This window comes from Maylandia zebra, linkage group LG13, assembly GCF_041146795.1.
Source record: "Maylandia zebra isolate NMK-2024a linkage group LG13, Mzebra_GT3a, whole genome shotgun sequence".
In the NCBI taxonomy this organism is placed as follows: Eukaryota; Metazoa; Chordata; class Actinopteri; order Cichliformes; family Cichlidae; genus Maylandia; species Maylandia zebra.
In genome coordinates this window covers 22,545,943-22,571,061 of record NC_135179.1, presented here as the reverse complement: position 1 = coordinate 22,571,061, position 25,119 = coordinate 22,545,943, and the positions used below count along the sequence as shown (strand labels likewise).

The following is a 25,119-nucleotide window of genomic DNA, read 5'->3' as shown; positions in this document are numbered from 1 at the left end:
TACTGGTGATGATTTCATGGACAGTTCACTCACTGTTTGCTCAGCTGACAGTTTTACATGTGCACAATTGGAGAGGAACTCCAATTTTTAGTATCTGCACATACCAAGTTGTTGCGTGTGTGCTGATATTGTTGTTGGCAAATTAACGGTCTAGAAAGTACATATTTTTAAACTTTGTTAACCCTTTAAACCCTGAACTGTGGAATAACAGCCAGAAAAAAATATTTTCTTTTTAAATTGAGTGCTTATTAAACCTTAATGAAATAAATTAATTTGCGTGTTTACATTTGTATCATATTTGCTACATCAGGCTTTATTTTTTGCAACTTATTCTTTAGAAATCTACTTTGCAATTGCCACTAGGTGGCAGTGGAGTAGCACTGCCCTCAGCATGACGTTTAGTCAACGTATGTAAACTGTCACCCGATTCCTCGGGGCAGTTTGTGTCCAGACAGCTCATTTCCTGTTTGTTTTTTTCATCTGTTGAACACAGATGCATAAGTCTGTCATCTCAAATGAACTGAGGCCTGTTAGATCAGCATGTGCGGCTAAAGGGATATTCCAGCAATTTAGCACCACTCTGAAAACAGAGATAAAGACTCAGTTCTACACACCATGTACTGTCCATGCTTAGATTTCAGGTTTTATACCAGATGATCAGGGATTTTTTTTCTCAATTAAAAAAAACAACCAGTGGAGATGTTGGGTTTTTTTTTGTGTTTATTTTTCTTTTCTTTCTTTTTTAAGCACTTATCTAGATTGTAGGCAAGGGTGGGGACAAGCCTATCCCAGCTGTCATAAAGTGAAAAGGTGCGCTACACCCAGGACAGGTCACCAGTGTCACAGTGCTTTGGGAGGAAACCAGAACAGGCACAAACTCCACACAGAGAAGCTTGAAACTACCAGGTTTCAACCAGAAAATTCCTTGCTGTGAGGCTAACCACTGCTCCACTACACCACCTAAATTTTCCCTGATAGGGTAGCATGAATAAGTTCAGTATTACTGTACTTCATCTGGGTTGGTATGCATGAAAAATGTTAAAGAAACTCAGACATGACCTCACCTGCACACAAGCAGGTTTCCCTCTGGGACATTAAACTATACATTTATCTGTATTTTACAGTGAACTTTACATGAACAGCTGGGTGGCCGTGGCAGTAAAAACTTGTTCTTGACAGCAGTGGCTGTAAAAAATGTCTGGTTTGTATCAGAAAATGACTGAATATTTAATCTTTCTCCGTAAAACTCTACAAACAGCCTTTGGTGAAAAGTGGATTCATCGCAGTGGATTGGATTGGCAGATATTACTGTAGTCAGTGACTGTTTAAATTATTTTTACATTTTATCCTCTTAACTCCTTATGCTCAAGTGGGAAAAGTGATTGCGAGACTAAATAATTTGCAGCCGACTAGCTGATCTCTTATTCTTATTGCAGAGTATATTTTTTCATTAACTCATAATAATATCTGGCAGATAGGAAACCGCATATGACCAAATAAATAATACACTCTCTGGTTTCAGTGCAAAAAGCTTCAGGCTTAGACTGAATGAACAGCGCACACCCCGTGCATAAAGCTCATATGTACGCACAAGGAGGAAATACTACATGAACTCAATGCACAAAAAGAGCTGTTGACTTATGATTGAGGTCTGTAGTCACTCCAAATATAGCCTCCTTTGCAAGCCTGGCAACTGCTAACCACTGAGCAATGCTCCAGCGCTCATCAAGCAGAGAAATCTGACAGAGCGTGCTTGCTCGAGGTTTTACATGGATGAACTGTTGAGAAGTGGTTACTGTAGAACGGTTACTGGGCAGTTTTTGAGCACAGATGTAGCTGCTGTTGCACTTGGAGGCTCTGTGCAGCAGCAGTGGGTCAGGAGGTCCTTCAGGGAGTTTTAGAAAGTAAAAGGAAATAGTGTTTTGCTTTGCAGGTTTTAAAGCTCATCATTTGTTGATTTGGGATAAGTGCTTTGAAATTGAATAATTAGGAAAAGGCAGGCCGGCCACAGCTTTTAAAATGTCTTATTTAGAATTTCAACATTTCTTCGGACTGTTGGGCAAACATGATCTTCAGCTGTATGGGGAAGGAATTACCACAGGCCTTCTTATGGGGAAGGAAGTGCTGCAGAGCAAAACAGCACAGAAGACAGAATCTGTACATTTCTTTTTGGGTCTACTTTGCAAGCCCAGCAAATCAATAAATAATTTGATTAAATGGAAAAAAAAAAAGTTTCACAAAGCTGGATATGAGACTCTCCTAGTTAATGTTAAAAGCTGGCATAATGGAGATGCATGACTTTCACTGGACAGCCATTCTATGATTAAAGCAGAATGTAAGTGATGCAATGTTAAAAGAAAAATAATTTTCCACTTCTGAGCTATTGAAATGCCAGACAGAAACTCTGAAAAGACCATTGGTGAGGAATACTGATGAGAGGTCCACGTACCTGATCTCCTGCCTAGCAATCACTCCCGAGCACCACTTCCGTCTGTCAGTCGTATTACGTGCGGCAGAGCGAGCCAGCTCTTTCGGGTAAATTGCAGCAGTGTGTGTGCACGGAGGGCTGCAGGACAATCTTTTAATGGGCAGCGGAGGCTGAGGACTGCCCATCCTGTCCATTTCAATTAGACAAAAATGCTGACTACTCTTGCGCATAGACACACACAGACACACAATAATTTTCTCCGTCTGGAATGAAGTCAAAGCCAGGGGTTACAATCAGCCATGCGTTTTTGCTTGAAAAATCATTACACTTGACAAATGACTTCCCAGGTGCTCCAACAAATAGTCGTGCTAATCCCCCCCACTGTGCTGTCAAAGAGGGAAAATGGGAACGTGGCAGGACAACAACTTACAAGTCAAGCAGAACTCTGTTATAAAAAATAAAAAGCTTCATCACCATTACATTATTGTAGCATCTTTAATAGAGTTCTTCTTTTAACATCTGTCGTATATAAAGTGTTTCCATGGGGAATAATAATGCTAAGAACACAGGGTAAGACGGCATACTTAATCTTTTATGGGACATTATAGGAATAAAGATGCAGACTGAGTGAAGAGGTGCTAACGACATTACAGACTTCTGCTTTGTCCCACCAAAGAAATATCCAGGCTATGTTAACAGCGTAGAACAGATATACTGCAGCCTTTATAGAGCTGAAGGTCAAACTAGATTGATTCATCTTTTAGTCTTGCCCTTTTGCTGTAAAATGCATTAAATACAGAAGAGCAAAGTGGTGTTTTTAGCATTTGACAAACAGATGCACCGTTCTGCATTCCTTTATAAAACATGAAAAAAAAATCAAACATACAAACTTTGTATATTTTCAAACATACAAATACCCATGATGCCTCAGGCAGGCACACTAGAGAAGCCTTTCAGGACACAGTGCACTGCGTCAGGATGCTTCAGCCACAATACTGATAGCTGGAACTACAGCAACATGCGTTAATGATTGATGATGAGCTGCAGTCTTAATTGTCTATTAAACTTCTTAAAACCCGTCCAAGCAAGACTGCCTTTGATGATATTGGTAATGTTGCCCTATACACCTGCTGTCTTCCGCTCTCAATTGCAACTGGTCTCCTGTGACATTATGTCTTCGGTGTGGCAAAATCCCAGGCGGTATCCTGGGCACACTTCCACATGGCACGCACAAGCCGAGTGAAGCCCATGTCTTTGGGTTTCTCCAGCCCACGCATGAGCCGCTGCTTCATGATGGCTATGAACTCCTTATTACTAAGCTCCCCATTCCCTAAGGAAGACAGACAGAGAAGGAGAGAAGGGGGAGAGGGGTGATGGACAGGGGAGCGGGATGATGAAATAATAAAGGAAGAGTAAGTAAGACGAAGGAGCTGACTTCCATTTATTGATGATTTCTACCTCCGGAGGCTTTGTGTTTCATAAATATTTAGAGCAGAGAGATATGATGAGACTGTCAGCTACTTACCATCACAATCAAAGAGCGCGAACACCACGTCGCAGACGTGATCCGACAGCTCCACTTTTGCTACGGTGCGTGCCACCTGCTTCATGGTGACTGAGAGACAGAGGGAGGAAAGATACACAGATAAAAAGATTCACTGTGAGAGCAACACAGGCACAGACTCACACATGTCAGCACATCAGCGGTGCAAGTGGAGAACAGTGTGTGCAAATCAGACTGCTCGGATCAACAAAAAGGGTTTCAATTCGCTGGGGAGGCTATCGGATGGACACATGAGAGAAAGAAGGGGCTGAGAGGAGAAGAAAGAGCGGACCGCTACAGGAAATCCAGCTGGGAATGGAACTGGACTGAGGAAAATATGGAGGATGTAAGTTTAATCAGGATTTACCAATAGTCACAAATGGAGGAGGGCAGGTATGAAAGACGAGTGGGGGTGAACAAATAAAACGTGACAAAAATTTCCCTGCAAATGGTGAGAGAAAAAGATGAGCCAGCACGCCATCAAGAACCTCATTACTGGCCTTCTTTTATATATTCAACAAAGCCATTGTGCAGATCCAGATCACACACCCACACATGAGAAACTGTTCTGAAAGGGTGTGAAATCAGTGGACTTGAGTGCAAGATGAAAGCAAAGGAAAAGAGAGTAACAAAGACATTAAAAAGCTCAGCTGAGACACGAGCTGCTTCGGGCTCGAAGAGGAGAAAAACGGTTTCAGTTCATGGACGGCAGCAGGGAGCAGAGAGTTCGCAGACATGTGTCTGCCAGCTCGCTGTGAACCCACAGCATCCTCCCAAAGCCGCTTTACGCAAAGTCAAAAACACACTGATACACATACGCGGTTTGTTACTGTGCAGAAATGCCACTGAAACCAAATGCCTGAAAAAGCACCTCGGGGTAGACCCTTCGCTCCCTTAACACAGCAGCTGCTTCATAAATGAATCAGAACAAATGGATGCACAGACCGAAAACATATGGAGGTCTATTGATGGACTGAATCACTGCAACAAATGAAGGAAACAGACTCCTCAAACAACTGCCACAGGTCTCATCTGCCGCTTTTGTTCTCACATTAAAAAGATTTTCATTGTCAGCTTCTGACAAATGAATTGAGTAGTAATGAAAGTGCTGAGCCACATAAAGACAGTACGAGTGATTTAATGAATTTAAACTTTGTAATTAGTTTTCACCAGTAAGCACTGAAAATAAATTCTTCAGCACTGAGAACAGCATAACCACAGTGAACTCTGTGGGCGATTTTTAAAGTCTTAATATGTGAGATCTTTCAGGGTTTTTTCCCTAACTAAACCCCTTTGTGACGCTTTTTATGTGGATGAGTTAACCAACTTTTCAAAGTGAAGAACTACTACTGTGCGGTGTGCAATACACTGCAGGTGTTCATGGTATAATGGGGGGGGGAAAAAGGCCAGTTAGTAACTGGAGTTTGGCTCCACTGTAAAAAGTTACACCAATCGCTCTTCAAAAATATTTACCGAAGTTTTATGTCTGTTTGTGCCCCCACTGTCACGGTCCGCAGTGGCTGACCGTGTGGAGAGTGTTTGGAGGACCCAGGTGCGGACACAGATAAGCAGACCAAATTAACTTTAAACAAAAAGCGAGCCTTTATTTGAGGCTGGAGTACATGAACTAAACTAAACGAGAACTGAACAGGGACAACAACTAAACAGGAACCTAAACTGGGAAGAAACTACTAACAGTGAGACTATGAACAAGATTGTGCCAGAACATGAGGGAACTGTGAAATATAAGAATAAGCATCATGAGCCATGACCTGCACAGAGACTTGAAACCTGACATGACATAAGGCGTGGAACACAGACGACGCGACACAGACTGAATGAAACACAGAGACTAAATACACACAAGGGATGATCAAGGGAAGTGGAAACACATGAGGGGGAACAGCTGATACACATGAACTTAATGACAGGACAGGGAAAGTGAAACTACATACACTGACATTAGACGGACTTTCAAAGTAAAACAGGAAACATGGGGATTAGACGCGACCTGAACTGAACATAACCACACAGACAGGACGCATGCCAGGTAGGTGCACAGACAAGGGAGACTGAATACAGGAGGAGATGACATAAACACCTAAGAAACAAAGGACTAAACAGCAACCTTGAAATTAACTAGATGAACTAAACTAGGGCACAAATGAATACCAAAATATATAAAAACTCAAACACTGGGTCACAGACCCAGCCCATGACACCCATTTCTCAATGCAGGAACTCCAGCAACACTTAAGGAAAGAGGAACAACTTTACTGACTGACCAACGGGTTTCGGCTTGTGGATGACCCTGATGAAGGCCACAAGCCGCAGTCAGTAAAGTTGTTCCTCTTTCCTTAAGTGTTGCTGGAGTTCCTGCATTGTGAATTGTTTCATCCTCTCCATGCACCTTGAAAGTAGGTGAAGTTGTGCCAAAAAAGTTTGCTGTGATTTGTGCCCCCACTTCTGATGAACTATGATCTTAGGGATTACAGTGCTAATAGCCCTATAACAGTCTCCACCCTAATGCCTAAGCTCTCTACAGACTTAATTGTTGTTGCGTGTAAAGTGACTGAGGCTGCAAGGCCTCAAAAAGTACATTAGTATTTGTATCAAGTACTGAAAGAAAGATCATAGTTTAAAATACTGACACACAGAACCCTGAATGATCTCCCCCAGTGAATCTCAAACACCTCAGAGTACAATATTATCCAGAAATAGCACTTACCTTTTAAACCGCACTCTAATTTGTGAATCCCAGAGCCTTCAGCTATCAGGGTTGCACCTTGGATTCAGAAAGTAGACACCCTCTCTACTTTTAAGAAAGACCCCAACTTTCCTTTTTCATATACAGTGGGGCAAAAAAGTATTTAGTCAGCCACCGATTGTGCAAGTTCCCCCACTTAAAATGATGACAGAGGTCAGTAATTTGCACCAGAGGTACACTTCAACTGTGAGAGACAGAATGTGAAAAAAAAATCCATGAATCCACATGGTAGGATTTGTAAAGAATTTATTCGTAAATTAGGGTGGAAAATAAGTATTTGGTCACCTCAAACAAGGAAAATCTCTGGCTCTCACAGACCTGTAACGTCTTCTGTAAGAAGCTTTTCTGTCCCCCACTCGTTACCTGTATGAATGGCACCTGTTTGAACTCATCATCTGTATAAAAGACACCTGTCTACAGCCTCAAACAGTCAGACTCCAAACTCCGCCATGGCCAAGACCAAAGAGCTTTCGAAGGACACCAGGAAAAGTATTGTAGACCTGCACCAGACTGGGAAGAGTGAATCTACAATAGGCAAGCAGCTTGGTGTGAAAAAATCAACTGTGGGAGCAATCATCAGAAAATGGAAGACATACAAGACCACTGATAATCTCCCTCGATCTGGGGCTCCACGCAAGATCTCATCCCGTGGGGTCAAAATGATCATGAGAACGGTGAGCAAAGATCCCAGAACCACACGGGGGGACCTGGTGAATGACCTGCAGAGAGCTGGGACCAAAGTAACAAAGGTCACCATCAGTAACACACTACAACGGCAGGGAATCAAATCCCGCAGTGCCAGACGTGTTCCGCTGCTGAAGCCAGTGCATGTCCAGGCCCGTCTGAAGTTTGCCAGAGAGCACATGGATGATACAGCAGAGGATTGGGAGAATGTCATGTGGTCAGATGAAACCAAAGTAGAACTTTTTGGTATAAACTCAACTCGTCGTGTTTGGAGGAAGAAGAATACTGAGTTGCATCCCAAGAACACCATACCTACTGTGAAGCATGGGGGTGGAAACATCATGCTATGGGGCTGTTTTTCTGCCAAGGGGACAGGACGACTGATCCGTGTTAAGGACAGAATGAATGGGGCCATGTATCGTGAGATTTTGAGCCAAAACCTCCTTCCATCAGTGAGAACTTTGAAGATGAAACAAGGCTGGGTCTTCCAACATGACAATGATCCAAAACACACCGCCCGGGCAACAAAGGAGTGGCTCCGTAAGAAGCATTTGAAGGTCCTGGAGTGGCCTAGCCAGTCTCCAGACCTCAACCCCATAGAAAATCTGTGGCGGGAGTTGAAAGTCCGTGTTGCTCGGCGACAGCCCCAAAACATCACTGCTCTCAAGAAGATCTGTATGGAGGAATGGGCCAAAATACCAGCTACTGTGTGTGCAAACCTGGTAAAGACCTATAGTAAACGTTTGACCTCTGTTATTGCCAACAAAGGTTATGTTACAAAGTATTGAGTTGTATTTTTGTTATTGACCAAATACTTATTTTCCACCCTGATTTACGAATAAATTCTTTACAAATCCTACCATGTGGATTCATGGATTTTTTTTTTTCACATTCTGTCTCTCACAGTTGAAGTGTACCTCTGGTGCAAATTACTGACCTCTGTCATCATTTTAGGTGGGGGAACTTGCACAATCGGTGGCTGACTAAATACTTTTTTGCCCCACTGTAAATTATAGTTCAGGCTAGTTCGGGTGCCCCTAGAACCAGATGTTCACAGAGGTGCCACAGGGCCAGTGTGCTCCCTGATGCACTGAGCCCATCTAATCTTTTCTCTTTCACACTCTATATCCCTGTGATTTTGTGCCACATCATTATTCCTTTCACATCTTACGTAGTTTATGCTCTTCCTTCTTTCTCCATGCAACTTTGTGCAGGTATCTTTGGAGCAGCAGGTTTCTTTATGAGTGACTGGCCCCACCAGCCGGTTGAGTGTTTACTGTTCTACTGTAAGCTCTTTTCTCTTTGCTCATCCAAGCCAGTGATGGCTGCAGAGCCTCCCCAGGCCTGTTTGTCCCAGAGGTTATCGTCCAGTTTTTTGTATTCAACTGCTGTTGCACACCACCCTGCAGTAACGGACTTATGGAGAAAGAAACCATTTAATGGTGGGTTAACTCAACCCTAATCATCCATTCACTTGCCCGGTGATAATGCTGGCATGTTTTAGGGGACATCAGCAGCCTGTAGTAGGAGCACAAAGCGATCTGTCATGTGTGCATAAGCAGTTTTTGTGTTTGAATTTGCACAATTCTTCAGGCCCAGGGGAAGAAGTGGTGGATAAATGGATGGACTGATAAAAAGATGACAAATAGCTGAGCTTGGTTTGGGAGAAAAGCCAGGAAAAAAAAGATGTGGGAAGCAGATCTGGCTGTCAGAGTGTTAACAGCCATGAGATGCAGACGATGAAACGGAGAACAGTTAAGTCTAAAGGGAAGGGAGAGAATGTCAAAGTAAAGGGTGACTGTGGGTGTACCTTTATCTATGGAGGCTCCAGCCATATGGTAGAAACTCAGAGCTGTGTCCACGTCATTTACGTTCTTCAAGAAAGTAAAGAAGTTCTCCACCTCCTCAAATGTGATGCCCTGTGCGATAAAGAAAAATGGACAAATTTGTTACAAATCCTTCCTGCATTTGTATTTGGGCTATTAGAGCATTCCAAACCTGCGAAAAACAGCCAACTATTGTTAAGACAAGACCTGCCACTGTAGAATACCACATTTGGAGGACCTTAGGAGTGTGACACAAATGACAAGAGGAAGTCTGCATAAGCTTTTGACACAGACCAACAAGGGGACAGACAGCCTAAAGCAAACATGCGCACATACACATATAAACAGACACATAGTCACACAGCTGCTGCACTGCTGATGAGCTTATTTGCAAAGAAAAGTGAACAGCTGGTCTTGGGCTGTAAATAATACTTGAGTCATTTACATTACAGGTTCTGCCAATACTGACAGACTGACAGCAGGATTGAGGAAGACAGGGTAAACAGTAAAAGAAGTGAAGACAGACAGGGAGCGATGCTTGCTGCTGTTTAATTCCTTAGGGAGACAACTCTGGCAGCATCATCTTTTCCCTCATGACTTGGAGGAACAGTCACTTCCCTGCTTTCTGTTCCTTTTCTCTCCTAATCGCTGTATTTAACCATCAGACGTGCCTTATCGTAGCTAAGTCTGACATCTGTGGTGCTTTAATGTATAACAAACAGCTCTGTGACAGTCCACATCGTTACATTCCAAAAAATTGAAATGGGACATATTTCGCTGCAACACCCCTGGGAATACGATATGCATGGGTGTAACTTCAGTCAGTTGACTGATGGGGCTCGTTACCGTGAAACCGATCCAGCATAAAAACGGGGTTCATGCAAAGAACTTGAAGTAGGAAGGAGATATAAGCATGTACTAAATTTAGAAATTATGATTTTTACATTACCACGAATGTCTGTGGAGAATTTTTATGCTTAAAGCAATGTGGCTGTAAAGCAATAGTCTTGTCTTTTTTTTTTCTTTCAAAGACTACTCAACTGAGGATAATGTCTAAAAAAAAAAAAACACAGTGCAATTTTGTGAAGACTCTGAGACGACCAGAGAGGAATGAAGAGAGCTAACTGCACCAATATGAGGTCATCCCAAAATAGAGCTGAAGGTGGCTGGAGAGACTGAGTTGGTAAGGTGGATAAGATCAGACACTGTATGTGCTGCCCACTCCCAGTGATGTATTACCTCTATCATCCAGACTCTCACAAAGACTCTCAATGCCCCTGCACAGTCTCTTTTTCCCTTACGCATGCACCGTCTGTCATACATCCTCCCATGTAGGCTAATTAATTAAAACACTCATCAAGCGCTGTATCTTACCTCTGGAGTGGCTAAGACTTTCAGAGCTACATTTAAGGATGGACGAAAGGACATATTTATTTACCTGTGCATCCTTAAACATTTTCTTCAACCCCTTCTGCATCTGCTTGAGTTTACGAGACTGGACGCCGCTGTAGGCCAGCAGCATACCCCCGAACTGCCTCTCAGTGATTCTGCCGTCCACAGGATCGTTCCTCTCAAACTAGGGAGGGAAAAAGAGAGAAAAACAGATCAAGTGCTATGTGGAGGAAACAACATTTTTAGTAAGGGAGCGCACAGGGAGATGGGAAACAGTAAATACTGATGTCAGGCTTCAAGCTGAGTCACGTCTGGAGCTGGCATTGGTGACATTAAATGTGCATGTGCATTTTTGCAATGTTTCACTGCAACAACAGCATGCCTCTGCTGTGTCAGGTCAACACACTTGATTTATGACTGAGGATGTTTGACATTTCTCTCTTAACTTGTTAACCTCTAGAAATGTTGCATTTCTGGCAGGCAGGATGTGACTAAGCCCCCCACATTATAATAATGAGAATGGCACGTATTCTTTGACCTGTAAGTTTGTAAGCATAAGAGTTACAACTATAAAGAGTCGTCATGCATCACTTTGAAGCTGACGGTTGGTCCCTAGCAGACATTCCAGGCTCCAGTTTCCTAGGTAACCCTGTAATGTAACCTGATGATTACAGTATAGCATAAAGTCAGTTAAACCTCAGGGATATCAGTCTGTTCATTTAGGAAGCATAAACCATTGTGAAACCATTTCATGTGCTTTGATATAAAGGAAAGAAACAAAAGATGCATTGGAGAAGCAACACAACAACACCACCTGCGAAACCATCCTCATCATTTTTATCTAATTTACCCTAATTTACGAATAAATTCTTTACAAATCCTACCATGTGAATTCATGGATTTTTATCATTTAAGTCTTGCACATTTCAACAATGTACTTACTTTTACTTTGTGTGTAAAACCACCTGTCACTACCTCCTTCCTTCCCCCCTCACAGAAACATTTTTTTATTTAATTGTTAGGGTAATTTGGGACTACATATAATAGTAAGATTTGTTTCCTCAGCATGAAAAACCTTCCAGACTGATTTGTTTTTTCTAGTTTTTCCATTTGCTATTGTCCTTGTCACTACTTGTAGCAAAAGATGTTACCTGCAGCCATTTCAGGTTGCACATGTAGTCCAGCGCCTCCAGTATGGCAGAACAATATGATCAGTGTCTGTAAGGTTTGTTGTTTCCCTAGCACAATTTAAATTGTGTGAAGGAGATACTAGGAGATAGGCTGTGACCTGCGGCGTGCTGGACAGGGGAGTAAAAGGGGATCAACCTTAGCAGCAGGACTAGTATCTGCTCTTTTGTGAAAGGAGGACCAACATGACCACTGTTAAGAGTCGTACAATGTAGCTACAAACTGGTCACTGTGCTCATAGGCCAGAGCTGTTGGATTTGCCTGGCAGCACCAGAACGGGCTTGTCCGCCACTGGTGCGCCGTTCTCTACAGAGATGGAGAGCACCTTCACACTGAACATAAGAGCAACATCAAAAAGTCTCGAGACACTGTTGAAAACGCTATGAAATGCTAGCCACTTCAATCGCTTTTCTTAAATTCAAGAAGAGTTAAAACTCAGGAACCACTCATTTCATGTTGGCTGCAGTTATTTAATCTGCTTTCACATGAAGTTGCTGAATGTTAAAATAAATTCAAACTTATCTGTTGTGTTATGATTTCCCCGAATGACTACTGAGGTATCATTAAGGCCTGACACATAATGCTTCCTTTTCTTGCAGATGCTCAGATCTGAGTCCTGTTCTCTGAGCCTCTGATAATGCCACTCATTATGGTTTGGAGCATCATTTAGGCACTAGGCATGGTAAACACCAGCTCAACCATATGCTCAGCAGCACTGATCAGCTGTTGCTACTGACTTCCTCATCGTTTTTGTTTTTAATTTATGTGTAAAACCACCTGTCACTAGCTCCTTCCTTCTCCCCTGATAGAAACATTTTTTTTTTTTTGATTTAACTGGACTCTGGAACTACATGTAATACAGACAGTGAGATTGTTTTTGGCTCTGTGAAAAAGCTATTCATTTTCCTCTGCAGCTCCTAATAAGTACAGAGACTTAATATGCATTTAAATTCAAATGGACTGTAACTGTACACAAACTGCAGTAAACCAGTAGATGGAAAATTGAAGTTGAATCATCTCCTCATTAATTTTTCCATTTTTGTTACCTCTAGTTTGAGCACGTCGTGCTGCAGTTTCCTTTGAAACTCCAGGAAACTGCCAATGGTGAGTTTGCCCTTCAGATCCCCTCCAAAGAAGTATGTGGTGAGAGCAGAGCTGCAGCCACCTGTCTTCAGGGTATTTCCTGTGGTAGAGCGATCGCGGTGTCGCATACCCATGCTGGTCTGGGAACGAATGATGCTCTGGACCTACACATACAGAGAGCCAAGTGTCAACCAGAGTGTCCGTGCAGACTAAGTTTTAGAGGTAGTTATAAACTACAATATATTCACTACAATATATACTATATAGACTGTATAAGACAAACTGAGCTGCATATATGTTGATGTTAGCACAGACTGCTGAGCACAGCATCTATCTGTCTCTTTGAGAAAGGGTCACACTGGTGGACAGCAGTGTGGGAGCCTACCTTCATTGCTAGTCAGTGTGTGTCACTGTAAAACAATCAAAGCTACTCTGGTTATTCAATCTCAATATAAATATGTGGGCTAGCTCTTTCAAGCTTCTGTCACGTTTAATATGTTGATTTTGCGCAGGTTTGCATGCATCTGCTGCACGTAGGACATCCTGCTGATGTCAGTCTAACCTGTTCAAACTCCTCCAGGTCCACCTCTCCATCGCCGTTCAGATCAAACATCTTGAAAGCGATCTCAAAGTTCCTCTGGGGAGCTGGACACAAGAGCAACACACAAAGCCACATGAAGAGATACTCTCAATTACACACAGTATATTACAAATATTACACAAAACACATAATTGTACAATATATTCAGTCTTCTCCTCATTCAAGGTGGCGCAAAGTTCTCACACAGGGAAATCAACCCTCTAACTACACAGCAAAAATTGGCCCCGCCTTCCACCAACACTGAAGCTGCTAAAAAAAACACTCCACACTCTGTTATTTTCTTTTGCTTTAATACATTAGTAACTTAAACTTTACTGTCTACTTTTGGAACCTGATCTAAACTGTAATATTTTGTGAGACTATGTATATAAGATCTATATACCCTGATGTGACAAAATGTTACGAACACGCTCACTTAATATGCTGTTGGTCCTGACGAGACAGCTTAAAGCCATCGAGGCACGGACTTAAAACGAACTCTGAAGGTGCCTGTTGGTAGCTTGTGCCAGGCCCTATTAGCAACCCCGTTAGTCGAATGATGTGTTTCAAACCCCATCCCTCATTAACTGTTTGACCTGCTGCAGAGCAGCACGAGCAGGGATTCACCACTGCTGACCCCACAAGACTGCTAGTTTTAGACATGCTCTTTATCAACTGGCTTCTGTCTGTCCATCCACCAGCACAGGAAAAAAAACAAATACATAAAAATCACCGTTACCAGATGTGACAATCAAAATTTATGTGTTCATCTGTGAGTGGTCATATTTTGACCGATCCATGTATTTCATACACCAAAACAATAACATGCAATATAAAATATTATACAGTCTCTCCTTAATTTTTAATTCTTTTCATGGCTTCACATTGTTATTGTACAGTTAACTACTATGAATATTTATTGCTTCAAATATTCTTCAGTGCCTTTTATGGAAGATTAATCTTTATTAAAAAGGCACTATGAGGTGTAAATCTAAATCTGGTAGGCAAAATACATCTACTTTGCTGTTTTTTGTGGCTGTGTTAAACAGATTGAAACCAACCATAATGCATCCTGCTTCGTCTGCTTTAAAAAAAGGCTTGCCCTTGAAAACTTCCCTTAAGGTTTTCTCCCTATGAACGGATTATAATAAAAGGTCTAGCAGAGTTGGGGATAAAAGTTTACTAGCCTTTGGAGAGGAACGAGTTGAGCTTCATTTTCATTTTATTACCAAACACTACGGCCCGTTGGGAGTGGAGGCATTAATGTGCGATTTATTTCCTGTATGAACCACCAATACTAGATCAAGGTAAGACTGATTCTGTGTAAGCAGACTTGGTCAGCTCACATTAACATTTAAAATCCACGTCTTATACATGTCCTGTCCTCCCTAATAACGTCGTATCAAAAGACATCCATTCTTTTACTTTCTGTCCTAACTGACAAGTAGAAATGTAGAGAGCAGAGAAGACACAAAAGAGACTCTCATGAGATCTGATCTGTGAACTATGCAGACGATTTAAAAGATGTTATACTTAATGAGACAGGTCATGTGAACCACTTCAATTCTAGGAAGTCTTGCACATTTCAACAATGTACTTACTTGACAGCACAGTGGTGAGAAAGATGTAGTCAGAGAAGGAGATAAGGCCACATTCCCCCAGTGTGAAAAATATGCTGTCCTCATCTGCAAACTTCTCCCTCTCCTGGGCAATCTTCTGCTCATCCAGGTCAGGACACACACACACACACACACACACACACACACACACACACACACACACACACACACACACACACAAAAAGGTAAAAGCTATATTAAAAAACCTTCCACATGATCCAGCACTAGCCTTACAGCCTCTATAGCTGTGCAGTTGTGTGTGTGCAAGCAAGTACGTGTGTGTATGTGTGTGTAGGACCAAGGCTCAATTAAAGACTTGCTCAAACACAAAAATCTAAACACATTCTGGTCTTTCACACACATACACACACAATAAAAAGTTCACTTCATATAGCTGGGTTATCACATGAACAGTCATGCAAGTGCTGCATACACATGAAGCCAAACAGGTGAGGATGATGATGGTTAGTCAGCAGTCAGCTCGAGTATAAAACATTGTCCACCAGAGACCGTACTCACAATGAGAAACTGACACAAAGAGAGGGAAAACATCACGAGAGACTGCAGCACAAACGCACACACCATTTGTTAAACATAGCTGTAATGTAACCCAGAGCATTAATCATTAAAAACAGGGCGAATTAAACTCTCTCTCACACACACAAACACACAGTTAACGACATGTTTTCCATGTGTATATCCACAGCACTGCATGAAAGTGCGACTTAATCACATGCACACTACACACTCAGTGACAGACTTGAAAGACAGTGTCCCACTAGTAGGGCTCTCCACCAAACAGACGGACAGAGCATGCCTAGAGAAGGAAGAAGGGGTGGAGGAGGGAGCTCGGCAACGCTGAGCCCATGTGGAGTTACCTCCGTCTGTAAAGGGGTCCATTTCAGAGGAGTATGAGGAGGGAGGAAAAACAACTGTTAGAAAAACAAAATCATGGCCTCTGCTGTTTTTTTGCTTTGTTTATAGCAGGGCTTTAATGGCAAAGACACAGATTTGCATTCATATAGCTGCACACACACACACACACACACACACACACTGAAACAATCTTGCTCAAAACAAGATAATTGGTCGATGCCACTCAAAGTTAAGAATTCAATTATGCTTTGCAATCTTCACGGTGTGCAACTACAATTAGTGTACAATGAATAATCACACTAGGACTATGATTTGCTGTGCTACATATTATCACATTTTGTGTACACAGAGCATATCTAAACTGAAGTGAATCAAAGTCATGTTGCAGTATAATCACAAACGCAGGCTGAGTACACTACAAATCAAAGCTAATCTCATGTTATCACTTGCAAGGGTCACAGACATATACTAACTACATGAACCAAAACATGTATAAATATAAACATTTGGTGGCACCCCCTTCATATCAAATCTTTCAAATCATTACCCCTTTGACCGACTCCCTTCTCATTGCATACAAACAAAAGACAATTAGTATGAGGGCATAAAGTTTATCTCTATCTCCAGTTCATGTCTATCCTCAGTTTTAAAAGTCAGAGATACAAAGACAACAACAGTTTCTACTAGTACTTAAGATATATTCATTCTCCAAGGAGAAGGGAGTGAGGGAGAAAGGGGAAATCAGAGGGAGAGAAATTTATTTTTTAATCATACAGGTTTACAAGAAGTGACAGAATAAGAAAGACAGCAAAGGGCAATGTTTTAATTCCAGGTGCTTTGCAAGCTTTTCTGGTGTAACTGTGTGTATAAATGCAAGAAGGAAGAAGAAGAAGAAGAAAGAGCAAAACAAGATAAAGTGAGAGGTGCGAGAGTGAAAGAGGTTGGTACTGTCCCCTAAGTTGGGTACAATAACACATGGAACAAGTCCTCTGGGTCCAAGGTGAGAAGCAGCTGTAATGCCAGTCTACAAAACAGAAAAGACAAACACTTCTGCACGAGTGTGTATGCCAGTAGGCACAATGGGACAGCTACAAGGCCGTACACCAAGACTCATAAAAACACTGGGCCTCATTATAAAGATCAGAGCAGAGGCACCAAGCACATTAGGGGTAGTATCACATTTTTCACTCGTCTGAGTCAAGGATAACAGCATCCTCACAGAAAAGCCTGGAGTGAAACAAATCCAATTACAATCCAGCTTCCCACAAACTGAGATGCTATTTAAAATTAATCAAAAAGACAATGCTAAATTAGCAAACTAATTTTTTACGCTATTTAATATAAAACAGTATAAAGATGACATATTCAAATAAGAAATTCTACGGTTTGTTTTTTCAAATTTTTTTTCGATTTGCTGTTATCGTCTACAAATCTGATGAAACTACTTGATGAAGATGATTTGGTATAAAAAGAGCCTCCCTGCGGTGGTTGGGGATTCATAAGTCTGTAACAGACTAATGAAGAAAAATATTGTTTTTTATTGTAAGATTGTGACTAATTTAGGCATTTTTGACATACACTTCATCAAATCATTAAAGGATTCAGAGAATTATACATAAAGTCCAATTCAGAGAGTCAGTACTGAATGGACATGTGCAAAAAAAGAAGGCATGCCACTGTAGTTTCAAGCTTTATCTACAACTGTCCTACACAAAACACACAAAAAATATAACTATACAGCCAGAATCCTCTACAGAAATCATGGAGCCACGTATAACAGGGTAAAGAGGAGAGGACCATCATCTCACACTTCAAATGACCCAAACTTATGAAATCCCACATTAAGCAAAACATGTTTTCCTTTTACAGTAATACAGTAATTCCCTCAGATCCCAAATGCTTACAGCGTGTTTTTACAAGAAGAGTTGATGCAACACAGTGACAAACACCCTACTTTATAAGAAATGTGTTGCTGAACAAAAATTCAAAATGGGCTGTTTTCCTTTACATTTTACAAAGAATTTCAACTTTTTTTCACAGGGTTATAAAAAGGCCACACGATGGAAGTTTTTTAAGTCTTGTAGGATCCCCTCTATAGCTACAGATTTCAGTGCCAATGAGCTGACATTAAAGCATTCTCTCTTTGTTTGTTTTTTTCTATTCGCTCTATGCTATAACAATGTGCACGCTGTTAAGAAGAAGAGGAGGTATGGCACTGTGAATATCAACCTATGCTCCATGTTTCATACTCCCCATCCTGTGGCTCTGTTGTAAGGATCATGCCTGGACTTACACTTTATCCTCCATCTTTCTGTCACTAGTGCAAGCCTCGGCTTCCGACTTGAGACACACAATACTGGGTTCTCCAGCAAAAAGCCAGTGAACAGTACAGAAATGCACACAGAGTACAACATCAGATAAAAGGCAGAAAGTCTTATCTACAAAATGCAGCTACTAGGTTACTTGATTCCTTAGACAGACTTCGTCTCTGTGTCTAATTAATTAGTAATTCATTAGTTTTGATAGCTCAACAGGGAGGACATTATGCCTATAAAACACCAACTACATTTAAATCAGTATTTAACACTGGTAGATTTTTCCCAAAGCACTTAAATGACTGTAAACGTGATTGCTGCAGCAATCAAGTAAATTAAAACCTATCTCTTAATCAGTACCAACTTCATATCTGTCTGTATACATGTGAGTGTGGCTGCTTTTCAGACTTCTGGCTTGAGCCTGGACATGTCTACATACTTGTCCTTGTGTTTCAGCTAGAGATGACAATCCGACTAGCCTGTTAGGTGAGGCAGAAACACAGGACTGACAGAGCTGCTGTCTGGGCGTCACTGGTAGCAAGGAGGAATGGACAAACAGAGTTAAAGGTCTGGTCAGGGCTAATCTCTCTAGTGCACTAGAGCTAAGGAATAGCCCATGGCTACTCTGACCAAATTTAAACTAGCTTTAAGAAAACTAAGCATGAGACCCGTACAACCAGGCACAGCTGAAGGGATGCATGCAGAAGGCCAAATTATTCATTCATTATTCATTTCACGCAAATACTAAGGAAACATTTTCTAAACACTTAAAAGTGATATACTTAAAAACTTGCCATAGAAACATTTTAGATCCTAATTTCTTTGATAAAACCAAAACAGCTTGCAGCAATGCAGTCTTATATCGACACCCTATATCAATCATCAAATGACAGATGCTTCAATGCATTACCTTCATTATTTAGTGTTTTGTTACTTTTACAAATAACAAACTGTATATAACATGATTATCTGGACAGTAATTTCATTTTCACAGTTTTGCATGTGTACACGACTATAAAAAATTAGAGATCAGCAATCAAGATGTCAAAAGGTGAAAAAAAAGGGGGAAGAAAAGCTCATTATGAAACTAAAAGTCACTTCACCCTATCTTGTGTCAGTGACAGAGAAAATACAAAAAAAGGGGGGCATGCTCCAAATACTTAAGGATGTGACAATGAACACATCTGTGCTAATGAGACTGATCAAATCTCCTGACATCCAGTGTCATAACAAAAGCAAACAGACAACTGCTGAAGCAACTGACTGATATGAGACACAATTCACATAATTCTGTAATCCGCTTGTACACACATTTGGATACCAAAAATACATAATTTGTCATCCATGTATTTTCTGCTCTTTCACTCTTTTTCCTCCATGACTGCCATAATAAAAACACAAATTTATGAGTCTAGGGTTTGATGAAAGGCTCAGGCAGCAACAGGGAGAATTTGCTCTCATTCTGCTGTTTATGTGTTTATTGAGTGACGCCTGTCCTCAAGTGACCTCGCATCTGAATACAAAGGTGAGTTTCAAAATAACGTGGTTTACTGGAGCGTGTTGATGAACTGGCTGGAAAAAAAAGAAAGAAAGAAAAAAAGGTCAGTGACATGTAAAGCCTGACCGACAGTGCAGAAAGAGTGAAAGACGGGAGGAGTGTGACAAAAGATGCATTAAAAATGAATCAGGACCGTTGTGTCCTTTGCACTGCAGTATGTGATGTGGTAGCTCTGAGGTTACTGTCGCTTTTGTGGGTACAATAAATGATTTGAGTATCAGGGAAAACTGAATTCAGGATGACCTGCTTGAGGGTAAAAGTCAATCCAGGTCTCAGCTTGATATTTCTGAATGGTCTGACAGCCTACAAGCCCACTTGCACTGCATCTTCAACACAGCATGGCGCCCCATTCACAAACTACGCACCCCAACAAACACAAAGACGATGTGATTTTTCATCTTTTACTGAGCTGCAGACGATAATTTCTCCCTGTATATGATCGCATCATTGGACCAAAACACTGCATTCTGTAGGTGGGTCGGCAGGTGTGTGGGAGGAGAGAAAATTAATGCATTAGCCACCTCTGGTCTCAGGGGTAACCACAAAGCAGGTTTGCCATTAATAACTTATGCAGTGAGCACATTCAGTATAATGCTTCCTGATGTGGAACGCTCAATAAACAAATTTTGTTCGTTGAGGACTGGCAGCTGTCTTATAAACGACAGGTTGAACTGAATTAAAGGACCAGCTTTTGAGACAAACCAACCTCTAACTGAGTGGAAGAGAGAGAAATAGAGAAGGATCAGGAGTATTCAGTGTATTTTTGTGTATGATCTTTCAGTGTCAACAAAACAGAGAACAAAGAAAGCATGTAGAAAATTACATACAGCGGAAGAATATATACACACACACACACACACACACACACACACACACACACACACACACACATATATATATATATATATAAATAACAGCACCATTAGGATTTTATATATATATATAAAAAGTGGTCTGTATCAGTCCAAGCAGCAGGCCCTGGGAGCGTCCTGTGAGATCAGAAAGGGTAAACATGACAACAGTTGGTGTGACAAGTGGCGTGTTTTCCATTGGAGCAGCACTCCCTCTGAGTGACAGGTTTCGACTCTCCGTCGGTGGAGGTCATCCGGAAGACAGCGTTGCTTTACAAACACAGTGAGCCAGAACATGTAGGAACAGTTTGCATACATTTAAATGTACAAACCAAGTCCTGCCTCCAGTAACTCTAAACCATGCTCTACAGAGATCATGCAGCACTGACACCCGGACAGTCCAGAGGATGGATTTGTGCAGACTATCAAGCACACCAATTCAGCCTTGACATCAGCTAACAGAGCCTTTATGGCTTTTTTCTGGGCCCAAACCACCCTGTGATGACATCATGCACAGAGAGGGGGCGCCGCCACCAGCTACTTTCTCTGTGAGACACAGGCATCAGAGCAGTGCATGCTGGGAAACAGCTCAAGTGCCAAAGCATTTGGAAAGCTACAGCTGTTATTAGAAGAAATGAAAGATGAGAAGAGAGAGGTGTGCGTGTAAAGCAAGACAGTGAGAGTGCAGGGGAACAGCACCATTAGCATGTCTTACTGACCAGTACTCTTAACAAAGAAATCATTTCAGCGAGCCTTTTTATTCTACCTTTGCAAAACTTAAAACAACTATTTATGTATGAAAGTAGGTGGACTTTACTTTGGGGTCCGATTAGTATATATAAATGATATAGGATTGCTGCAGTCTTTAATAATCGCTGTCAAGGCAAACTATAGCCTGCACTTTCAATAATTCAGCAGGGAAGGCATGGTATATAGCTGCCTCTAACAAAGCTTTACAAAGGGCACTGGGAAGGTCTCCAACACAACATCCAATAACAATATGGAGTTGGAGTTTGCATATTTGATACAGGATCACAGACAATGGGGCGTGTGTGCCTACTTCACATTATTGCACCACCAGTCATGATATGGTGAACAGGCTGTAACTTGCCCTTTGCTATGACTAGCTTATCTTCATGCAGTGCTGACTGACAGAAGCATTCAACCTGCTTAAAGACCAAATCTCTTTGACATTTAAACAATACTACAAGTATTAGGTATCTTACTGCAGCGGATCAAATAAAGAGACATGGCAGGGGTGGAGAAAGCTATAACAACCAAGTAAGTTATTTGCCAAGATAAATCTCAAAGTGCATAAGGTAGATAAGCATTTATATTACCAAGCTTTTTGGAGTCTGTTTAAAGGTGGTTAACAATTAAACAGACCAATTTCCTGATTACTAAAGCAGCTACTTGTGCAGGTTACTGTCCAGCTGCACTGTCTTTAAAGCGGTTACCAGCCAATCAGTAACAAGTACTTTGCATGGCCATATTCTGCTTACTATAAAAAAATAAAGCACTAAAGTACTACAGTACTGCTTTATTCTACTTCCATCCCACCTGCAGCAGCTTGAAGCTATGAGGGAAAAACCAGTATGGAATTTTAGGAATTGTTATTGGCAATCTAGTTAAGATGTAAATATTAAAAAGCACACTTTGGCTGCTGTCCTAGTCAAAGTGCATGTAAGTCGTGGTAAACACTGGAGAATAAAAGTGTCTGAATAGCCGTTCCCCTGAACTAACAATGGTGAACACCTATGCCCTCCATATTACTGCAGAGAAAGAGCCAGTAGTCAAAAGAAAGTAGAGAAATCAGAGGGAGAGGAGGAAAGAGTATAAAGGAGATAGAGGGAGTAGCAAGTGGCTACAGAGTGCATATATTCATTCAGGTGCACACATGCTGCTCGGCACACACCCCATACCTGCCAGAAGTCCTGCAGAGAGGGAGGGGCAGAATGAGAAGGAGGGAGCGAGACAGAGGAGATGAAGAGGAGGTGAAGGGGGAAGGGGAGTTGGTTGGTGGAGAGTGGGGATCAGCAGATGTAATGATTGGGAAAATGAGGCAGAGAAAAAAAGAGGGGATGTTGGGAGACGGGGAGTTGACAATGATGGTTATTCAAGAGGAAGAGAAGAGAGAACATGGGGGGAGGGGTGTTATTTGTTACATGAATGAGAGAGAATGGTTGATAAGAGCATGAGAGAATAATCAACAGTTAACAAGGTCAGGTCACATCAACATTGGATTACTGCAGCTGAAAAGCATACCAACATGATGAGGACAGAAAGAATAACCAGAGCGAGGCAGGGAAATAACAGCAGAAGGAGAGGTGCGCTTAAACGATTTGTCGAGCAAAGACAAGCAGTTAAAGATTTTTAAAACAATCGCGATACTGCACACATGGATGGAAAACAACACAATGAGCAGGTTGAGTCAATATGAACCACAACTGGTAAATAACCATACAAGTTTGTCTTACATAAAGACTGAACCTGGAACAAATTTAGTGTCAGCGGGAGATGGTGGACAGAAGGACGTACACCTACACATATTCCCACTTAACTATGCCCAAACATTGCAGTTGGCTTAGCTATTTTTAAATAAAACCATGGGAAGTGAGATACAGAGGCCTTTAGGAGACCTTTCATGGCATTCTCACACATGGTGTGGGCTTTAGCTTTGGTTTAGCTGAAATGCTCCCTTCGTACTTAACTATATTTCCATTCACTTCATGATTTAAACAGATATTGTACCATTACACTTCTCTGGGCATTTCATGTAGGTCTTACTCATTGTACTTTTCAGGTTTGTGTTAACCTAAATAGTAAAATGGAAAAAGTAATAGTTTACTCCTCTAAATTGCTAGAGGTGAGAAGAAGGTGTGTCTCTCTGGGCAAATGAGGAGTTAAGAAGATGGGAATCTCTCGGGCCACTCTAGCCATGGCAGTAAAATTGCCAGGGAAAATCCAAAGCTAAACATGCCTGGCAAATGCAAGAAACATGAGGACTGAAGCATCGGATCATTTACATAAACAGACAAGGGCCAGACAGGACGAGTGCTCCACTTTAAATTTGGTCTGCCACACAATTTCATAAGCCCCTTTGATTACTATATATCCCATACTTTTAACAGATTTTTAAAATATGGGTGAGTAAAAGTACTCTAGGTCTCACAAAACATAAGGTAAGGTAAAGCAAAAGAGCAGGAGCAGAGAAAGGAGTACAGGAAGAAACCTATGACAAAAAAGTAGACTGCAATCCCTCGCTACCTGTTCATCTGACTTCAATATGGAGATCAGGCAGAGACTCGTAGCAACCTGAGGCCTGATGAATTTTGTAATGAGGTTAGAAGCTACAATCGCCACACTGATGATTAGCTAATATTAAATGAACGCTTAGCTGTTGGGTGTTGAGAGGTGCTGTCCGAAATCTATGGAAGGGCAGTAATGGTCACTAATCAATATCAATAAATGTACTTATGCAATATGATCTTGGTGATTTATATTCATGGAAATGTCAGCATTTAGAGCACTGGCACTAGCTCCCTGAAGTCAATCAGTGTCCATAAGGGGCCAGCCTATAATGCTTGCATGCTGCCATTGTCTTTGAAGAGGTCATTATACAGTGGGCGGGCCTTCTTTGTGCATGTCCCTATTATAGTTACTCTTAAGTGCTTTGTTAAAGGCACCTTCACACTAAATGGCTTTTCTGGCCTTTAATCCTTTTTCTGAATTTTAGAGCTCAAACAATAGTCAGAAAACAACACATTCGGGTTGGAAGCAGACAGCAAACGCAGGACCAAAAGCAAAGACACGAGCAAAGAAGTATATAAGATACTGTTCCTCTTCAATATTTAAGATGGGGGAGGCAAAAACATTTTTTGACTGTTATTCTAATCTAATATTTTGTTTTGACAAAACTGACTTACACACAACAGCTTAACAACAGAAACAAGGAAAATACAAAAAAATACAAGTTAAACATGTTATTCAGACAGCAGCATTAGATATTTGCTACTAATTTCTGGATTGTTTGCTGGATGTAATGATGTTTTCTATTTCTTTGCTTTCTCTTTGCCACTTTTGAAATGCTGCAATCCAACTTCCTGCGATAAGTATTTAATGTTTGTTCAACAGAGTTATAGATTCCTTTCATGCAAAGCTCTCCAGCATTACCAATTCATCCAGAAAAATGAACAAATGTAGTTCTGTCTCTATGCAAGATTTAATTCACAGTTTTCACACAAAGTTGCTAATATTTTACGAGTTAACCTGTGATTTGGCTCTAGTTATTTTTCTTTCAGAGGGGATAATACTGACTTTTATACTCACTTAATTTCAGTAAGACCAAACCTTATAAAACCTCACTCATAATTCCCTCTCTCTGTTTGCATATTTTTTTAAGTCATGAA

General features: G+C 41.2%; 1 protein-coding gene across 2 annotated transcripts in view; it reads right to left on the bottom strand.

Annotated features, from left to right (window-relative positions):
• Positions 1-2,904: 2,904 nt before the first annotated feature.
• The window catches only part of micu1 (mitochondrial calcium uptake 1), a 39,976-nt gene continuing 17,761 nt past the window's right edge, over positions 2,905-25,119 (bottom strand). Inside the window, exons 1-8 of one of the 2 annotated variants that reach the window (XM_076891800.1) lie at positions 15,989-20,714; positions 15,093-15,207; positions 13,474-13,556; positions 12,875-13,075; positions 10,687-10,824; positions 9,233-9,341; positions 3,954-4,043; positions 2,905-3,758 (exon numbers count right to left, since the gene is read on the bottom strand). In XM_076891800.1, coding sequence (XP_076747915.1) covers positions 3,598-3,758; positions 3,954-4,043; positions 9,233-9,341; positions 10,687-10,824; positions 12,875-13,075; positions 13,474-13,524 — 750 coding nt within the window. In that variant the 5' untranslated portion in view covers positions 13,525-13,556; positions 15,093-15,207; positions 15,989-20,714 and the 3' untranslated portion in view covers positions 2,905-3,597. Of the gene's footprint in view, positions 3,759-3,953; positions 4,044-9,232; positions 9,342-10,686; positions 10,825-12,874; positions 13,076-13,473; positions 13,557-15,092; positions 15,208-15,988; positions 20,715-25,119 lie in introns of those variants that run through there. The other variant, XM_004556076.4, reaches the window with a different exon arrangement.